General features: G+C 41.2%; 1 protein-coding gene across 7 annotated transcripts in view; it reads right to left on the bottom strand.

Moving 5' to 3' along the window:
* The window catches only part of ARSG (arylsulfatase G), a 173,370-nt gene that overhangs the window by 68,065 nt on the left and 86,266 nt on the right, over window positions 1–19,039 (bottom strand). For 6 of the 7 annotated variants that reach the window (XM_030208469.1, XM_030208465.1, XM_030208467.1 and 3 more), the window contains 2 exons: window positions 18,894–19,005; window positions 10,078–10,215 (listed from right to left, as the gene is read on the bottom strand). In XM_030208469.1, coding sequence (XP_030064329.1) covers window positions 10,078–10,215; window positions 18,894–19,005 — 250 coding nt within the window. The remainder of the gene's footprint in view (window positions 1–10,077; window positions 10,216–18,893; window positions 19,006–19,039) is intronic. The other variant, XM_030208471.1, reaches the window with a different exon arrangement.

The raw sequence follows: 19,039 nt of genomic DNA, 5'->3' as shown, positions 1-19,039 counted from the left end.
GTGCAAAGTACAAGTGTCTCTCCCTTAACTGAAGAACATTGGCTTCTAATTTCTTTTCGGCTCCAGTAAATATCTCATTGTGGTTTACTATTAGTCCGTACTCCTGCCTTTTCCGGTCTTCCCAACATCTGTTAGTAGTTCCTAATCATCTTAAGGTTCATTCCTATAAGGCAGAGGTTTTCAAACCAGTCCTCGGGGCACATCCATCCAGTCGGAGGAGTAGCCTAGTGGTTAGTGCAGTGGACTTTGATCCTAGGGAACTGAGTTCGATTCCCACTGCAGCTCCTTGTGACTCTGGGCAAGTCACTTAACCCTCCATTGCCCCTGGTACAAAATAAGTACCTGAATATATGTAAACCGCTTTGGATGTAGTTGCAAAAATCTCAGAAAGGCGGTATTATCAAGTCCCATTTCCGTTTCCTCGTTATCCTGAAAACCCCGACTGGCTGGGTGTTCCCCAAGGTCTAGGTTGAAGACCTCTGCTATAAGGCGGGAAAATCGTGTTCTCATGTTATAGCACCATCACTTTAAAATTCTATTCCTTCTGAATTTTGTTTTGAGGCTTCATTTAAAAAATTTAAGATACTTAGCATTCCCCTCTGTATCCTCCTGAATTGCCTCATTGGCTATGCTGCTTCGTGATCCACAAAGCTGGCAATATTGCACCTGATGTCGTCTTGTTTCTGCTCACACCCACCCTTCCTTATGTTTCACTGAGTAATTTTTGTTGGAATGTAATTGTATTTTACATGCATTGACTGTCACCTATTATTTCTCTGTGATTACTCTGTGACCTCTGATGTGAATTACTTAGAGAGGTCACACAGCTATGTAACTTCCTGTGGGGGTTAGACATGCAGCACATGCAGCACATGGAGCACATGGAGCTCATGATCTCTCCTAACCTGAGAGGATCTATGGTGGTGTGAGCATCCATTACCATCTAAGCACATGGAAGGAGCTGATAATACAAATGTATAGTAATATGTATATATAAGCCTGTCTGATTATAATCTAACTGCAAACTGTGAGTAAACAGATGTTTTGTTACTTCAACTTTAAAGTGACTCAGCAGTGAATTATTCAGGGATGAATGAGAGAGAGATGAAGAAAGAAATTAACATTTCTAAAGCTGAAGCTGTGTGTACTAAAATCTGCTAATTATTTACTACAAATAATCCAACAATTTTAACATAATCTCATGATATATTTTATTTGAGTGTAATTTAGACATGCTCATGTATTGTATTTTCCCCTTTCTGTTATATGATTTTAACTATTGTAAACTGCTTTGATATATTTGTATAGACTCTATATCAAATAAAATTGAATGTGAAAAGTGAAAATATCTGCCATGCATACATTAGATGATATTCATGAACAGTCGTTGCAATACTCCGTTCAGATATCCTCTCGTTTATCTCAGGTAAAGGCAATAGCCACATAACCAGAATATAAACAGTAGATCAGTGTAATTTTTAAAGAATATTTCCATGATTAGACTGGGGATGGTTCCAGGGGCTCAGTCTTACGGAACTGAAATTCTTCTGGCTGAAAGTATTAATAGAGAGCATTATTTCTCTGCTAAATTTCCTTGCAGGTATTTTAGAAGGTAATTTTATAACAGGTCATGACAGGCAGATATGCGCAGAGGTGGTACCAGTTTTAAAAAGGGAAATTATGTGCATACTTTCCCTTTGAAAATTACAAGTATCTGAGGCAGATATGTGTATTTATAAGCCATGTGCATGTGTAAACCCCACCCCTAGGAAGAGAAGTGTAAAAGGGATGTATGTGCATCAGTTTACATACTTATACCTCAGACAACAATACAAAATGCAGTTTCCAGTATTAGAAGTTTTGGTAGCACTTCTGTAGAGTTTGCAGCCTACCGAATTTCAGTTTCAGCTGAAAATGGTGCATTTTGGCCGACACTGAAATGTGCAGCCCCCACTCCCTCCCCCTTCCTGGATCCACAGTTAGGCCCTCCACCCCCCCAACCCTGGGCCTACCATATCATTGGGTAGTCTAGTGGCTAGTTGGGACAGGAGCGAAATTTGCCACTTGGTTTCAAATGAATGAGAATATCTCTCTCCCCGCCCCCTAAACAGGAGCAATGGAGGGTTAAGTGACTCTGCCCCAAATCACAAGGAGCTGCAGTGGGAATTGAACCCAGGTTGTCAGGATCAAAGCCCGCTGCACTAACCATTAGGAAACAGCTGGTTCGAGGTGATATTCAGCAGCGGAACCCAGTAACGTGCCATTGAATACTGGCAGCCACACCTCAGTAGGGTTTAACCAGGCAATAGGGGGAAGGGAAAGGGGGGGAAAGGGAAATGGGACTTGATATACCGCCTTTCTGAGGTTTTTGCAACTACATTCAAAGCGGTTTACATATATTCAGGTACTTATTTTGTACCAAGGGCAATGGAAGGTTAAGTGACTTGCCCAGAGTCACAAGGAGCAGCAGTGGGAATCGAACTCAGTTCCCCAGGATCAAAGTCCACTGCACTAACCACTAGGCTACTCCTCCGCTCACGAGTTAAACCCCGTTAAATATCAACCCCATGGTTCCCCCCCAAAAAACCTATGAAACCTAGCCATTCTCTGACTTACACAAATTATTTTCAAGAGATAATATACAATTTCTGATGGCTGCAGTACAGAAATCATTACACTAATTTACAGTTTTTTTGGACTGAATACTTTCCGGGTCACCTTGTATTATTTTTGAAATTTAATCAGGGTAGCAGTTACTTAAGTTCAAGAATGGTAAAGCTGGACCCTGAGCCATTCTTTTTTTGCTATGCTCAAGCGTTGCATAATAGTTACATAACAGAAGAGCCATCTGAGTGCCCTGTACATTTCCAGCTGGTATAATTTAATCAGTAACACATCTGAGAAGATAAAGTCCTTTCTCAGCCTGTTTATAGAACATCACACGCCTCCTGCCTGCCTATCACATGTTAGAACTCAAATCCCCAGTCTTCTCCGGCATCCACCAAATGTCAAATTAGCTTTCAGCTGAATATCAAATTTCTGGGATGCTTTGTGGGCAAAGCCAAATAACAATGTAGTAGTTAATAAGGTTACAGTAGACGATTCAGAAGCAGACAGCATGGCAGCAAGTCACTAAAAGGGTAAATTAAATGTGAAATACTTAATGCGGTCACTGGGCTAATAAACTGATCCTACAGGCTGAACCCAAGACACGACTATACCTGTCTCAGAAACACTAAAGGGCAGTTCTGTAACTGCACACGTGGAGTTACAAGCGTTATACGTGCAGAAGTGCTACGATACAAACAGTACATAGTAATTGCAAGGGGGTGTACACGTGGACAGAGCAGGAGAGGGGCATGGGTGTGTCTCCAAGTTAACTTATAGAACACTAATGCCTACTTACACTGGTCTTGTACAATGGCATCTTGGTGCTCAGCGTGGAAGGCCTACGTCAGGGCACCCGGTTATAGAATTACCTCATTCACGAGGCCATGTGGAGGTGGAATGGATGCAGGTGGGAGAGGGTGTGTGGATGTGTGTGAGAATGTGAATGTTATGGAGGAGTAGGCTAGTGGAGTGGAGGAGTAGCCTAGTGGTTAGTGCAACAGACTCCGATTCTGGGGAACTGGGTTCAATTCCCACTGCAGCTCCTTGTGACTCTGGGCAAGTCACTTAACCCTCCATTGCCCCTGGTACAAAATAAGTACCTGAATATATGTAAACCGCTTTGAATGTAGTTGCAAAAACCTCAGAAAGGCGGTATATCAAGTCCCATTTCCCTTTCCCTATTTCAGATTCTAAATGGAATGTTGCTTCTATCTAAAGGTTCTACATGGAATGTTGGCTACTGTTTGAGATTCTGTTGCTACTATTTGAGATTCTACATGGAATGTTGCTAGTGGAGGAGTAGCCTAGTGGTTAGTACAGCAGACTTTGATCCTGGGAAACTGAGTTTGATTCCCACTGCAGCTCCTTGTGACTCTGGGCAAGTCACTTAACCCTCCATTGCCCCTGGTACAAAATAAGTACCTGAATATATGTAAACCGCTTTGAATGTAGTTGCAAAAACCTCAGAAAGGCGGTATATCAAGTCCCATTTCCCTTTCCCTATTTCAGATTCTAAATGGAATGTTGCTTCTATCTAAAGGTTCTACATGGAATGTTGGCTACTGTTTGAGATTCTGTTGCTACTATTTGAGATTCTACATGGAATGTTGCTAGTGGAGGAGTAGCCTAGTGGTTAGTACAGCAGACGTTGATCCTGGGAAACTGAGTTTGATTCCCACTGCAGCTCCTTGTGACTCTGGGCAAGTCACTTAACCCTCCATTGCCCCTGGTACAAAATAAGTACCTGAATATATGTAAACCGCTTTGAATGTAGTTGCAAAAACCTCAGAAAGGCGGTATATCAAGTCCCATTTCCCTTTCCCTATTTCAGATTCTAAATGGAATGTTGCTTCTATCTAAAGGTTCTACATGGAATGTTGGCTACTGTTTGAGATTCTGTTGCTACTATTTGAGATTCTACATGGAATGTTGCTAGTGGAGGAGTAGCCTAGTGGTTAGTACAGCAGACGTTGATCCTGGGGAACTGAGTTCGATTCCCACTGCAGCTCCTTGTGACTCTGGGCAAGTCACTTAACCCTCCATTGCCCCATATACAAAATAAGTACCTGTATATACTATATAAACCGCTTTGAATGTAGATGCAAAAACCACAGAAAGGAGGTATATCAACTCCCATTTCCCTTTTCCCCCTTCCCTATTTGGGTATTAGCAACACATAAGAATTTTATGTAGTGCAATGCTACGTAACGTAATAAACATCTGGGACTGATGAAGAATGAAACTAAAACCCACTGTAGTGGGACTCCAGAAACAGCCGAACCTCTGATGGTCCAAGAACAGCAACTCTGGATATAATTATTCATAAGATATTGTGTGTGGAAGGGTGTGCAATTTAATTTGATTGTGAGGACGTTAATGAGTATGTGCCCTTTCTAAACACTATACAGTATCTACTGAATTCTTGATAAGTTTGGCACTGTCTGGATGGTATGTCCAAAATGTAACAGTGCCCAATGACCTTTTTTTTTTTTTTTAATCATTTATTTATAATTTTTCATTTTACAAGGGTCACTTGCACACAGTAATACAGAGATGACTGTACATTAATACAATATTAGAGGAAAACAATCTCAACTAGATAAATGAATTATATACAATCTTTCTCTTTCTTAGACCACAAAATAAATAGGGAGAGTGAAACAAGACAAGGAGATCAATTAAACAACAGTAAACCAAGAAAACGTGGTATTAACCTGATTGTCCCCAGTTATTATTTATCTGAATCATTATTCCACATTGATCGTCTGGTTGGCTTCTTCAAACCCAAGACGGTGTATAGTCAATTAATTTCGTTGGAAACATACTTATTGTCCAGTATTAGTGGAAATAATGGACCTGATTTCATTTTTTTCTCTTTTAAAACCAGAAACTATTTAACAATACAAACACTTGAATCTCTAATCCAATTCCCACTGATTAAGATAATCCCAGTTTCACAGGCTTCACTCCTTTTGAATAAATATACTAAGAGGAATCATTTCAGAGGAAAAAACTTTAGGAGTCATATCCGGAACTCTGGGAAAACAACAATCTCGATATTAATCATGCCCAATGACCTTTAAATATGCACTCTTCAACTCCACCTAGAAAATTTCACCGTGGCCAATATTTTTCTCATCTTTCCTAACCTGTTGAATAGACCAGTAATAAGATTCTTAAACAATACTGCTAGGTACCAACCAAAGAATTCCAAATAAGACATTCAAGAAGACAGCGTATGTCAACAGCTTCTTAATAAAATACTGGTCAGTTAATACACTGGCAGCAAAAGATACACAGTTCTTAGAGGAAGTCTTTTAAATGATCTTTTTACTGCTGTAAATACAACTGGAGGAATCTTTCATATCTATCTTCTATAACAGGATGATTAAATAATGTGCAGTCTTACAACGACACTTAGAATAAACTTTAAGTGCATCCACAGTTTGCATTGCAACATGTGTCTGTGTCTCAGAAATGCAGTGAATGGCACGGAGTCAAAACATACAGTTCCTTTCCCAGAAAAGAAGAAATCTGTTGCACGCTGCCCGTCATCTGGCAAAATCCTGTCGTGAATCAACTAAACAGAGCCTACGCCTAGAGAAAAACACTCAGTGTCATGCAGGGTTCTTTTCTTCTCGCAGCCCATCTATCTGCCAGATTCTATACAGAGCACCTAGAGATCTTTGCTGAAATCCAGGCACATTCTATAACAACGTGCATAAGTTAATTGGCTTAACAAACGAATCAGCATTGATAATAATGAGCACTAATTGACAATAATTAGAATTTACACGTACAATTTGCTAAGCTTATTCTGTAATGAACTGCACCTAAATTCTAATATGTGCAGTTCAAATGGAGCGTGGTTATGGGTGTTCAGTGGGCATTTCCAAATTTACGTGTGTCGTTATACAATGTGGCCCAGTGCGTGTAAATCTACGTGCAGGGATTTATGCCACATTTTTGTCAGTGTAAATGGAGGCGCTGGGATATCAACTAAGTGTACTCTTTATACCATGCCAAAATCTAGACGCCACTTATAGAATACACTTAGGCGGAAATGTTTACCGCACAGATTTTTTTAGGTGCCTTATATAGAACCTGGCCCTATATGTAACCAGTAACTATACTGTTTCTGATGACTCAAGAAGGGGACGGACGCTGGAATCTGCAGAGTGAAAAATGAATTACACACACAACGGGTTGTAATACAGTTTGGAAATTTAATTGGAATGAAGGCTTAAGAGAGCAATTCTATAAAACAGAAGCCTATTTGGAACTTATGAGTGGAATGGAACGGGTAAACGTGAATCGCTCGTTTACTCTTTCCAAAAATACTAGGGAGCACACAATGAAGCTACAAAGTAGTAAATTTAAAACGAATCGGAGAAAATATTTCTTCACTCAATGTGTAATTAAACTCTAGAATTCGTTGCCAAAGAATGTAGTAAAAGTAGTTAGTTTAGCGGGGTTTAAAAAAGATTGGCTGGCTTCCTAAAGGAAAAGACCATAGACCATTACTAAAATGGACTTGTGGACAATTCACTGCCTATTTCTAGGATAACTGTCAAAAAATGTAGATGGCAATGCTCCACCAATGTACCGTAAACGAAACACAACCAACTAGTGGTAGAACATGTGATACTCCTTGCTTCTAATTGCTAGTTTGTAATGGGGAAGTCTCATACGGTTGCCTCAGTGACCGTATGAGACTTCATGCTTCTAATTGCTAGTTTGTAATGGGGAAGTCTCATACGGTTGCCTCAGTGACCGTATGAGACTTCGTGCTTCTAATTGCTAGTTTGTAATGGGGAAGTCTCATACAGTTGCCTCAGTGACCGTATGAGACTTCCCCATTACAAACTAGCAATTAGAAGCACGGAGTACCACATGTTCTACCACTAGTTGGTTGTATTTCTAGGATAAGCAGCGTAAAATGTACTGTACTTTTTTGGGATCTTGCCAGGTACTTGTGAGCTGGATTGGCCACTGTTGGAAACAGGATGCTGGGCTTGATGGACCTTCGGTCTGTCCCAGTATGGCAATACTTGTGTACATATTCTAAAAAGGAAAGTATGTGGCAGAGGTGTACACAGGGACGGGGACAATGGGAAGTCTGTGGACATGATGAGGGGACAGGGACTAGATTATGTCCCCGTCACACCTCTACTTGAAACTCCTGCCATCATATATCATCGGAACGTTCTTTTTCAGTTGCAGGATGAACAATCGAGGAACACAGAATGGAAATGAGCTCTGGCTCTGTAGACGGTTTATTATTTGCACATAGTTTGAAACGATGGACTGTGAGACCACTATAGACTTTGATAGTTAAGAAAACAATGTTAAGAAGAAGAATATGGTTTTCTTGCACATTTAACAAAGTAATGCCTATTGTTTTTGAGTTACATTTTAACGAGTTATAAGAGGTATGTTTTGTTTGAATTTACACGATCTTTTAAATGCCGATTAGATAGGGAGATGGGAAAGAAAACTGTGGGGAGGGTGAAGGGAGGGAGGCAATACAATGTGCTCGCATCTAGTATAGTCTATTTTCTTTTATAGAATGCTAGCATAACTGGGTATATTAGTGAATATGTATTTAGTCATGGACACTTACATCAGCCACAGAGCTTGTGTAAATGCTCACACCTAGATTTGGGAGACATGTGTACGTGCAAATTCTTAAGATCCGCAGAGTGTGATTTTTCCAACATGCAGCACAGCGTACCAGGATAAGGAGTCTGAACTAGTGGCTGGCGCTGGGAAACAAGAATGAATGTGGGGCTCCAGACTTCACATCCTGACTTCATCAAATTGCCTACGTTTGACAGTCCCACAGGTACCTATTCAATACAGGTGCACGGGCACTCATATGTCTTGATAAAATACAAGGGGGTCAACCAGTAGAAATCACAACTAGATGGAGCCGTGGACATCTATGCCTGCTTGGGAGCAGGTGTAAATGTTAAGTGCGTGAAGTATATGTGCATTTTGTAAGTTATCCATGTAAATCGCTACTCTGACATGCTCCACCCTAAAAATAAAAACTCCTAGACCTGAGTCACATAACAGTACATGCCTTCTTTGCACCACACAATACTTTTATGCCCGTAATCCATGGGATAATTTTATAAAATCTGTTTTATGTACAAAAAAATTGTATAAAATTACCCCCTACAAGTACAGCTAAACTTTCTCTCTATCCCTGTGCTTCAGTTTACCCAAATGTAACTAAATAATGTTGCGTGAGCGTTATGCATCTGACTGATACTGACATACAAAGAGACATTTTCAAAGCGATTAAACTTACAAAGTTTCATAGTAACCTATGGAACTTTGTAAGTCTAAGTGCTTTGAAAATATGCCTCCACGTCTTGTATAAATCCTCTTCTATTCACCAAAACAAGGACAGCTGCATCTCACACGTCTGACTCTACACAGACTTCCCTTGAAAACTTTATCTCAAAATATAAAAATGACCAGCATCAACGGATACTTCTGATGACTTCATGCTTGGAATACGATGTTGGCAAGCACTACAGAGATATTTCCTTTTTAGTAGTGAACAAACAAACAAAAAAAATAAAATAAAATAAAATAAAATAAGGAATGTGGGAACCTGTTCATAAAGTCACTCTTTGATCTGTGAACACGTGATTAAAACTGGAAAAGTCAAAGAGAAAGAGAACTAGCATGGAACCATGTTAGATTACCAGTAAATGTCACTGAGGAAGAAGCTGGATGAAATATTGACCCAGGCCAGAGGTGTCAAATGAGCTCCATATCCCTCCACTGACTCTTGCTCAAATTAGGGGGTCTTTTACTTGGGCGCGCTGGCATTTTTAGCGCACATTAAAAATAAGCGCACTAAAACCCCCAATAGGAATACATTGGCGTCTTTAGCGTTTATTGCACGCTAAAAACGCCAGCGCGCCTTAGTATAAAAGACCAGCCTAGTTATGACTTTAAGGTTTAAGGTTTATTAATCTGTATTCCACCTACATACACAATCTAAATAAAAAACAATAATACAACAAAAACTTAAAATATGACATATAACAATATAACAGACAAAAACAAAATACTCCTGCTCGTACCGACAAAATTAAAACTAGGACTCAATAGTATGTGAGCCATCATGCGATATTCACACATGCTTTAGAAAATGATACACTCTTCAACAATTTTCTAAACACAGCTCTTGTCCGTGGCTGTCCTCGTGTGTAAACAACCGATTCCATTAAAAGTGGACCATAATGTACACATGTAATGACGCAACTTTGAAATCCCCTGAAAAATACAAAGTCCGCTCTGTAGACATTAATAAGTAACCTGACCTGCAGATGTTTTAAATTAATCCTGATTGATCCATGAATGAAAAACAGATGATGCAGAGCAATGGACTCTGTAGGAAATGCTGGACACCACAGAGAAGCAGTAATATGCTTCTTCCATGCTTACCTAGCATGTTGGATGAACTCAACGGCTTTCTCAGTGTATCTCTGTGTAAGGCTAGTCAAGTTCACCGGCTGTTCAGCAATGCTCAGGTTCTGAAGTAAAGGCAATGCAATCTCAGTGTAGCAGTCTCTTCTGTGACAGCTAAACAAACACAAGAAAACATCATAGTAACTAGGAAAGATTTCAAGTTATAAGCTATTGGACATTTCACATGGAGCATAGCAAAATCGCATATACAGAAACGCGATTAGTAAACCTGAAATTTGACAATCTGTACAAGGTAAAGCTCAGTGTTATTTAACTTATGCCAAATGAAATTCATAACACACCTATAGGGATATCAGCGTTTTGTTTTAACCTATTTTGCTGAAAATTTAGAAGGTCACCAAAGGTTGGATTCTTTACCACTACTGTACAGATATGTAAAAAATCCAACAGTTACTTAGCTCTACTGAAGAGGCCAGTGTTGTTTCTCCAACCTGCACATACATATTCTGCTGTACCACGGTTCCCAGCTTTTTACCCCTTGCACTGGCCCTTTGAAAGCTCTTGTTAAAAAAGATGCTACTAAATACAGATCTGCTCCTTCTAAAAGGAAACAGACTGTGTCTTAATTATTTTTGGCTAAGTGTCACAAACAGAAGCCCAATAAAAATAAGTAGGTACCTGAGTTATGACTTATCTAAATATAAACAGTATTGTGGCCAAGAGAAAAAAAAACATAGTAACAAACCTGCTTTTAATATTATAGTACGGTCTTGATTATCTGACAGTCGCTAATCCAACCATCCGGCATGTTCGACAGGACCCCCCCCCCCCCCACACCGTGATGTTATCACATTGCCATTAAGAAGTGCGCAGGTTCTCTTCCTGTTTATTGGCTTCACATGATGCTGGTTAGTGTTCATAAACAATACTGTATTTTAAATGCAGATACCATATATGCCTGTTCCTTATGCAAAAAGTATGTTTTCAATGCATTTTTAAGGGGTTACCATTGTTTTTCGTATTATCCGACTTTTCACATGGCTCAGTCCTGTTTACGTTGGGTAAGCAAGACTGTACTGTACTATCAATGAATGAAGACCTGCACACTGTGAATACTTAACAGATTTAGTTTTGGCTAACAAATATTTAATTAAGAGAACATCAATACAAATGTACAGTTGTGAACTCCAGTTGAGGATGAAAAGGCTTCTATGGCTTTATGCATTGGTTAGCATGGCCAGCCCAGCAATGGCACTTTGTATAGGTTCCAGGGTCAGTATTATATATATAGGGACCCAGCGCAGAAACTGGGGAGGGGGCCTCAAAATCCACCTGCAGAATATGCTTCCTTAGGCTTGGGGTCCCCCGTGGCATGGAGGCCCAGGCCACTTGCCTTGTTTGTCATCCCCTAACGTCGGGCCTGATATAACCCTGGTTCTTTCACCTGGATCTGATCAGGCCTGTCAGAACTGCAGCAGCAGTACCTGTAAACCATCAAAAGAGAGCACAACGATATTACTGGCTACTGAAGAGGCCAGGTACAAATGAGAATCATGATGTCAAAGAGACGCACACAAAACCACTGCATTTGGCTTCTCTTTGATCAACTCATTTTTTTTTGTTACATTTGTACCCCGCGCTTTCCCACTCATGGCAGGCTCAATGCGGCTTACATGGGGCAATGGAGGGTTAAGTGACTTGCCCAGAGTCACAAGGAGCTGCCTGTGCCTGAAGTGGGAATCGAACTCAGTCCCTCAGGACCAAAGTCCACCACCCTAAGCACTAGGCCACTCCTAGGCTAGGAGGGAAAGGAAAGGGAGACATGTAGCTCTTGGGGGGGGAGGGGTCAAGGTGACTCCTTGTGACTCAAACTGCATTTTTGCTGCTTTGAGACTTCCCTTACAATAGCATTGGGCATCTAGGTAAAAGCATTGCTCTTTGAACCTCACCACCATTGGCAGTGGGAGAGACTGCACTGCTCCTCTCGCAGCAAAGGCAGAAAGAAAAGGACATCTAGGGTCTGATGCTCAAAAGACCCCGTTCAAAACCACGTGTATTTAGATCTACGATAGAAATTACTGATTTGAAATAGAAAGCGATGCTCAAAGAAAAATCGCATGCAGATCAGAGTCACATAAATTTAGCAAGCAGCTCGGTAGGGAAAGCACCTAGCACATGCACATCAACAGTCTCTCAGGAAGTGTCCATGTTCTTGCACATGCCCAGGAATCCTCACTACTGTACTCTCTCCTTTCCCCTGCAATACTTGCTGGCTCCGCTGTCCCCCCGTCTCCTTTCCCCTGCAGTTCTCTGATGCTGGCTCCGCAGAAGTCTCGTGAGGCCACTGCTTGAAGTCTCGGCAGCCATTTTGAAGAAGTTGCAGCAGTGAGAAAGTCAGCAGCAGTGAGAAGGAAAGAGTGAGATCCTTTCTTGCTCCAAAGAGGTCATTAGAGCACCAGGGGGCGTTATGGTAAATTCATGGAGGGTACCTTGGCCTAAGGGTGGGAGGGGAGGTGGGTAGGGGCTGTAGAAAAGATGGATGGAGTGTGGATGCAAGGAGTGGGGCTGGAAAAAAGATTGGTGATGATGGGGACATACATGGAGGGGGGGGGACATGCTGCTCATGGCTAGGAGGGAAAGGAAAGGGAGACATGTAGCTCTTGGGGGGGGGGGGGTCAAGGTGACTGTGTGGCGGGGTGTGGCATGGCAGGGGTGGGGGCCAGCATTTTATTTTTTGTGTCCTCTTTTTTTGTCTCTGCAAATATGGTAACCCTATATTGCCTTCTCTCAGACTGCCCCCGATGATTTCACTTGGGAATCTCCTCCTTGCTGAAAGTCCCCAAGCAAACATCATAGTGGCTTTCCCAAGCCAATTGACTGTCTGCTTGTTTCTTCATCCCTCTAAGATGTTCTCTGCTTTCAGACAAGTTCTGCTACTAAAAAATGCAAGCACAGTGCTTCTCCCAGAAGTCACCCTCACACAACGACAGCTCCAGACCTGCCAGAAAATTTTGCATGTTAAAGGTAGGTACTCCTTTCTGTGCATCGCACGGAAACGTCTGTGCATTGCATGGAATGCTCACTTTAATACTAATGAGCTCATTGTAATACATGTGCATTGGATTATCGCTAGCAGCTACAGCAAAAGGTTAAAGCCACACAGAACCCCTTTGTGCATTATGTGCTAAATAATGTTTGCTTTAGACTGGCTCCAACCAGTATAAAGCAAATGTTGCAAGCACGGTAAGCTCTGTGATTCAGGCCTCTAGTGGCACTGGAGATGGAAGTGACAATAATTGGAGACAGAAAGAAAATAAAAACTGAGCAGGGGGAGTGGAAAGAGAACGAGTTGAGGGAGAAGGGGGCAGAGAAAGATTTGTATCACAGGCTGACTTGCAAGTCGGTAGCAGATTACAGAACACAAAGCAACAGGTAACTGGAGCCTTGGTAATTTAAGACACGTCAAACCTCACCCACCTACTGTGTTCTTCATTCAGTTATCAACACCCTTCATGTCTTCTGGGGAGAAAACATCAAGATTGACAAGCGTTTCTCGAACAAGATGTGTAAGCTGAAAGCAGATGAGGTCTGCTAAGTAACTGTCAAAAATAGTAAAAACAACGAACGACCACCTAAACTTCCGGAAAGTACTAAAAACAAACCTGTTCAGAAAAGCAAATCCCACCGACCCAACATAAAAGCCAGAGTACCTACAACACAACAAAACCAAAGATCATAATGGACACACCCCTACTTCCCTCTTCCTCCCTAAGTTCCTCTAAATTTCTACCAAACATGAACCTTATTCTACCACAATAACACCTTGTATTTGTTCATACCGGAACTGGCGAACGCCATCACGGTACTAAGTAAGCCACATTGAGCCTGCAAATAGGTGGGAAAATGTGGGATACAAATGTAACAAATAAATAAATAAACAAGTGTAGAGAAATGGACCTAGGATTAAGTGATCAGAATGACAAAGCATGTTGAATCTCAGCATTCTGGATAAGTTCAAGTGTAGAATGATTAAAGTGTACATCATTCTTGTCATCAATATGGATTTCTCTTCTTTACGGAATAAAAAGAAATCTGGGTGCACTTTCTTGGCACTGTGCCTGGCTCTTGATCACCTGTACCCTAAAACTTCAAAGCGACCAAAACAAGTTACTTTTCTTCTGGTCAGGCTTGCATGGATAATTAAGTTAGTAACTAATTACATAAATTAGCCAGCATAATTTTACTGGAGTAGAAAATGAGTTGTCAGATAGTCTGCATGGTTTGTGGAGAATCAGATTCTCTAACTGGGTTTCCTGATGAGATGAGTCAGGGGACATGGTCGTGCCTTGTGTTCTTTTAGGAGCCTGGGACATTAGGTTACCTAAAATAACCACCATCTGGTTGCTGTATAACTAATATTAAAAAACAGACCGAGCCCGATGGCTCATAGGTAGCCTGACATATCATGCAGAACAATTCTCCACTCAGCTCCTACGACTCATGCACTTTGTGCAGGGAACAATAGCGATCATGTAAGAGATAGCAGTGACAATGTGCATAGAATAGATCAGCACTGCCATCTATACCAGGTTACATCCAGGCCTTATCTCCATCAGGGTGATGGGAGGGAAAAAGGAGGACTGTACATACCACAAACAACAGCTCCAGACTCTCCCTGGAGACTCTGGGATTTGATTACGAAAACTTTTGCTTTCAAGTCACGAGCTTCATCACTCAATGAAATAAGTAAAGAGCAGCTAAGGTTGCTCAGCTAGTAGGAACACCCTAACCTGCTTGTTCATTTTCCTCATATTATCAGTGCATCGTAATCACTGAGCCAACCAGCCATAGCAGGACTGGCAACTATTAAAAAGAAAGCAATCTATGTTCAACTGACACAGACACAGCTGGAAAACAAAGGAGATCTTGTAATGGAAGGGCAGCAGAGCCAAAAGACTTGCAGGAATATTATTTCCTTTCATAAGTGCCCAAAATAATAATTAATCATCATGACAGTGATGTCAAAGGGAGGAAACTTTATTTAGATGCCACGTGGAAGTTACAAACATTTCCCTCTGAACCGGACCTGCAAGGTTTTCAGGTAGAAGAATGCCTACAGGCTTTGCCCCTGCTGTTTCTATCAGTTCAAGTTCACAGCATAGAAAAAAAAGGTAAAATCAAAACCTTCCCCCCAGACTCTCAATTCCATGAGCTCTTCTGCCCTTTTTACCCTCCCCCCCCATCAGGGAAGGTGGCAATGCACATTATAAAAGAAAAGTAACATGCAGAGCCTAGGCAATACTGAAATCTCATTTTATGAGTAAACAGGTGTCTACCTAATTTATTTATTTGTTACATTTATACCCCACATTTTCCTACCTATTTGCAGGCTCAATGTGGCTTACAAAGTATCGTAAAGGCGATTTGATAAATACAAGGTTGTGTTATGGTCACAGGTAGAAGTGTATCAGGCGTCATGGGGTCGAGGATATTAAATTGTCCAGTACAATCATAGATTATGTTGTGTTGCTGGGTGTGGGGGTTTAGGTTGGATCGGTGGGATAAGCTTTTTTGAAGAGGTGGGTTTTCAATGATTTCCTGAATTTAGGTGGTCATGTATTATTTTCACTGCATGCGGGAGTCCATTCCATAGTTGTGCACTTATGTAGGAGAAGTTGGATGCGTGAGTTGTTTTGTATTTTAGCCCTTTACAATTTGGGTAATGTAGGTTTAGGTATGATTGTGCTGATCTGAGTCTGTTTCTAGTTGGTAGATCAATGAGGTCTGTCATGTATCCTGGGACTATGCCGTAAATGATTTTGTGGATTAAAGTGCAGATTTTGAAGATGATCCGTTCTTTCATTGGGAGCCAATGCATCCTTTCTCGAAGGGGTTTAGCGCTTTCGAATCGTGTTTTACCATATATCAGTCATGCTGCTGTATTTTGGGTGGTCTGGAGTTTTTTTGCGAGTTGTTCTTTGCATCCCGCATAGATTCCGTTGCAGTAATCTGCATGGCTTAGTATTAGTTTACGGAAGATATCCCTCGGGAAGAAAGGTTTTATTCATTTGAGTTTCCACATTGAGTAGAACATTTTCTGTATTACGGTTTTTACTTGGCTCTTGAGAGTGAGGTTGCGGTCGATAGTTACTCTGAGTATTTTTAGGCTATCTGAAATAGGGAGTGTATGTCCTGGGGTGTTTAAGATTGCGGGTTTGAAGTTGTTATGTTGAGAAGAGAGGATAAAGCAATGTGTTTTTTCACTGTTCAGTTTCAGTTGGAATGAGTTTGTCCAGGAGTTCATGATGTTCAGGCTATCATTTATTTCATTGGTTATTTCAGTCAAATTATGTCTGAAGGGAATGTAGATTGTAACGTCATCTGCATAAAAGAATGGGTTAAGGCCTCGTTTGGATAAGGACTTTGCCAATGGGATCATCATCATGTTGAAGAGTATTGGTGATAATGGTGATCCTTGGGGTACTCCACAGGCTGCTTTCCACGGTGGTGATAGGTTTGAATTTGATTTTACTTGGTATGTTCTTAACATGCTTTAAGAATTACTTTCAAAAAGGAAAGTATCCCAAAGTCATTATTGCTGTTCCGTTGAAAGGGTGATTCCTTTGAGCGAACATAGGCCTGGGTAGGAGGCAGTATCTATTTTATTATTATTTTAGTGAGGTTGATTGAGGGCTATTTATTTATACTTTGGGATTGTGTGTTTTAATTGAATTTTGGGGTTGATGTGGGTCGTGGTCAGTCTTGGGGGAAGGTTTTGGTTTTAGGTTTTGTTCTATGCTGTGAACTTGAACTGATGTGGTGTGTAATCAAATATATCATCTCTGAAATTCTTTCCTATTGGTTTCAAAGTAAAAGCAAAACCAGACATTTTACCAGCAATAATGGTGGATGATGGTAAAGAAGATATTAATCTGCTACTCTAAATTCACGGGTTAATGTGGAGCGTCTGTTTACGCTTTCCAAAAATACTAGGACAAGGGGGCATGCGATGAAGCTACAGTGTAGTAAATTTGAAACAAATCGGAGGAAGTTTTTCTTCACTCAACACGTGGCTAGACTCTGGAATTAGTTGCCGGATAAGGTGGTTGGGGCGGTTGGCTTAGCGGAGTTTAAAAAAAAGGTTAGATGGCTTTCTGGAGGAAAAGGACATAGAATGTTATTGAATGGACGTAGGAATAATCCACTATTTCTGGGATGGGCGGGACGAAATGCTTGTTCTTTTGGTCGCTGTCGGAGACAGGGTGCAGGGCTCGATGGACCCTTGGTCTGTCCCAGCATGGTGATGCTTATGTCTTAGACACTCAGAAGGTGTTTGTGTGTGTGTGTGTGTGTGGGGGGGGGGGGGGGGGTTGCCTATAAAAATTATTGTTCATTGCTTTAATAATGCATGTATGGATATTTACGTTATGCATATTTTGAGGGTAATTCCTAGAGCGGGTGGGATTCTGGTGCCTCTGCCCTGAGGACCGGAAGCCCCAAAATTGGCTTCTGAACACACAACATCCACCCAGTATGCTTAGCAAAGGTATGTAGCATCGACTATGCTGCCGCCATGCAAATATCCACCAGAAACAGTAAGGCAGTCTCAGCTCAGGATGTCGTTGTATGACTCATGCCTTGTAGAATGAGCCCACAAGGCCCGAGAAGCCTACCTCCCCACAAGCAAATAAGCTGATGCGATAGACTCCTTCGGCCATCTAGCAATTGTGGGCTTAAAAGCCATGAAGCCAAACCTCTGTTTATCAAAAAACACAAACAGTTTGTCCGATTTGTGAAACTCATTCGTGACTTCCAGATACCTAATGAGGACTCTATGCTTCAAGGACGGAAACTCCACAGATTGGTTGAGATGAAATGCTGATACCACTTTTGAAAGAAAGGAAGGAACAGTAAGCAGAGTGTTGCATAGTGCTTGTTAATGGCTGTTCGGCGAGATGATTGCTGTACACTTCTTGCTCAGCAGAAGATCTGTTTAAGCAGCCACAGAGTTTGGGATGGGGGACCTAGGACCAATGGGATGTGACTTCGACTGAGCTTTATGGGAGGTTGGTTCTGCTACCTGGGAGGAGATGAGTGACTCAATCTCGCTAGTTCTTCCAGTGTCACTGGAAATGCTCTTTTCACATTTGGGGATTTTATCTTACAATAAAGCAAAAGACAACTCTAACCGATGAAAGGTTATTCCGTTGTGATAGTTCTTCTGTATACTGCACAAGTTGCCATGTTTCTAAATAGAACTGACATAAAATAACAATGAAAGATGACAATGTGAATATATCAGATGATAGCCTCCTTTGCTTGGCAAGAATGCTGTGGGAGTGTGGTTCTGAAGAGATGAGTGACTCAAACTCGCTAGCTCCTCCGGTGTTTTGGAAGTACCAATATGGCGGCTGAGCAAGGAGACAGCTTCAGCCTTTTGACGTCATGTCATTTCCTGTCCTATTACACTTTCTTGTAGAAAATGCCAAGGAGTTGAACTGGATGCCAAGAGAGATATGGCTCAGCTCAGTTTTCAGTTCTTTAACTCCACCTGCTGGTTGATGGACACAACTATCCCACAAGTTCTGGAATAATGGGAAGCTAAGCAATAGAATCATTAATTGTTTAGGCTAATGATGTCAAAGACTCTGATGTAACTGTTTTAACATGTCAAGTGCCAGAATGACAAAATCATTTGCACAAATCAGTTCTACTGGTTAAAATGGACCAGTATAGCTGATTACCAAGAATGTGAAGTTTAGATTGATCTGTCTAGAGGACGACGCACCTGAAGTGTATAAGAATAGTATATTTTACAGAGAAAGATATACCTTGCAGACTTGAGATGCTGGGGACAGGATGGACAAGGAGGAAGATTAAATCCTGGAGTGTCTGTACATCCCATGTCATTACTGTAAGGTATTCCAAAATAATCATCAAAACCTGAAAAAGGGATAATTTAGCAAATACAAGACAA

This window comes from Microcaecilia unicolor, chromosome 6 (assembly GCF_901765095.1).
Source record: "Microcaecilia unicolor chromosome 6, aMicUni1.1, whole genome shotgun sequence".
Classification (NCBI taxonomy): domain Eukaryota; kingdom Metazoa; phylum Chordata; class Amphibia; order Gymnophiona; family Siphonopidae; genus Microcaecilia; species Microcaecilia unicolor.
The sequence above is the reverse complement of the archived record's forward strand: the minus strand, read 5'-3'. Positions and strand labels throughout refer to the sequence as shown.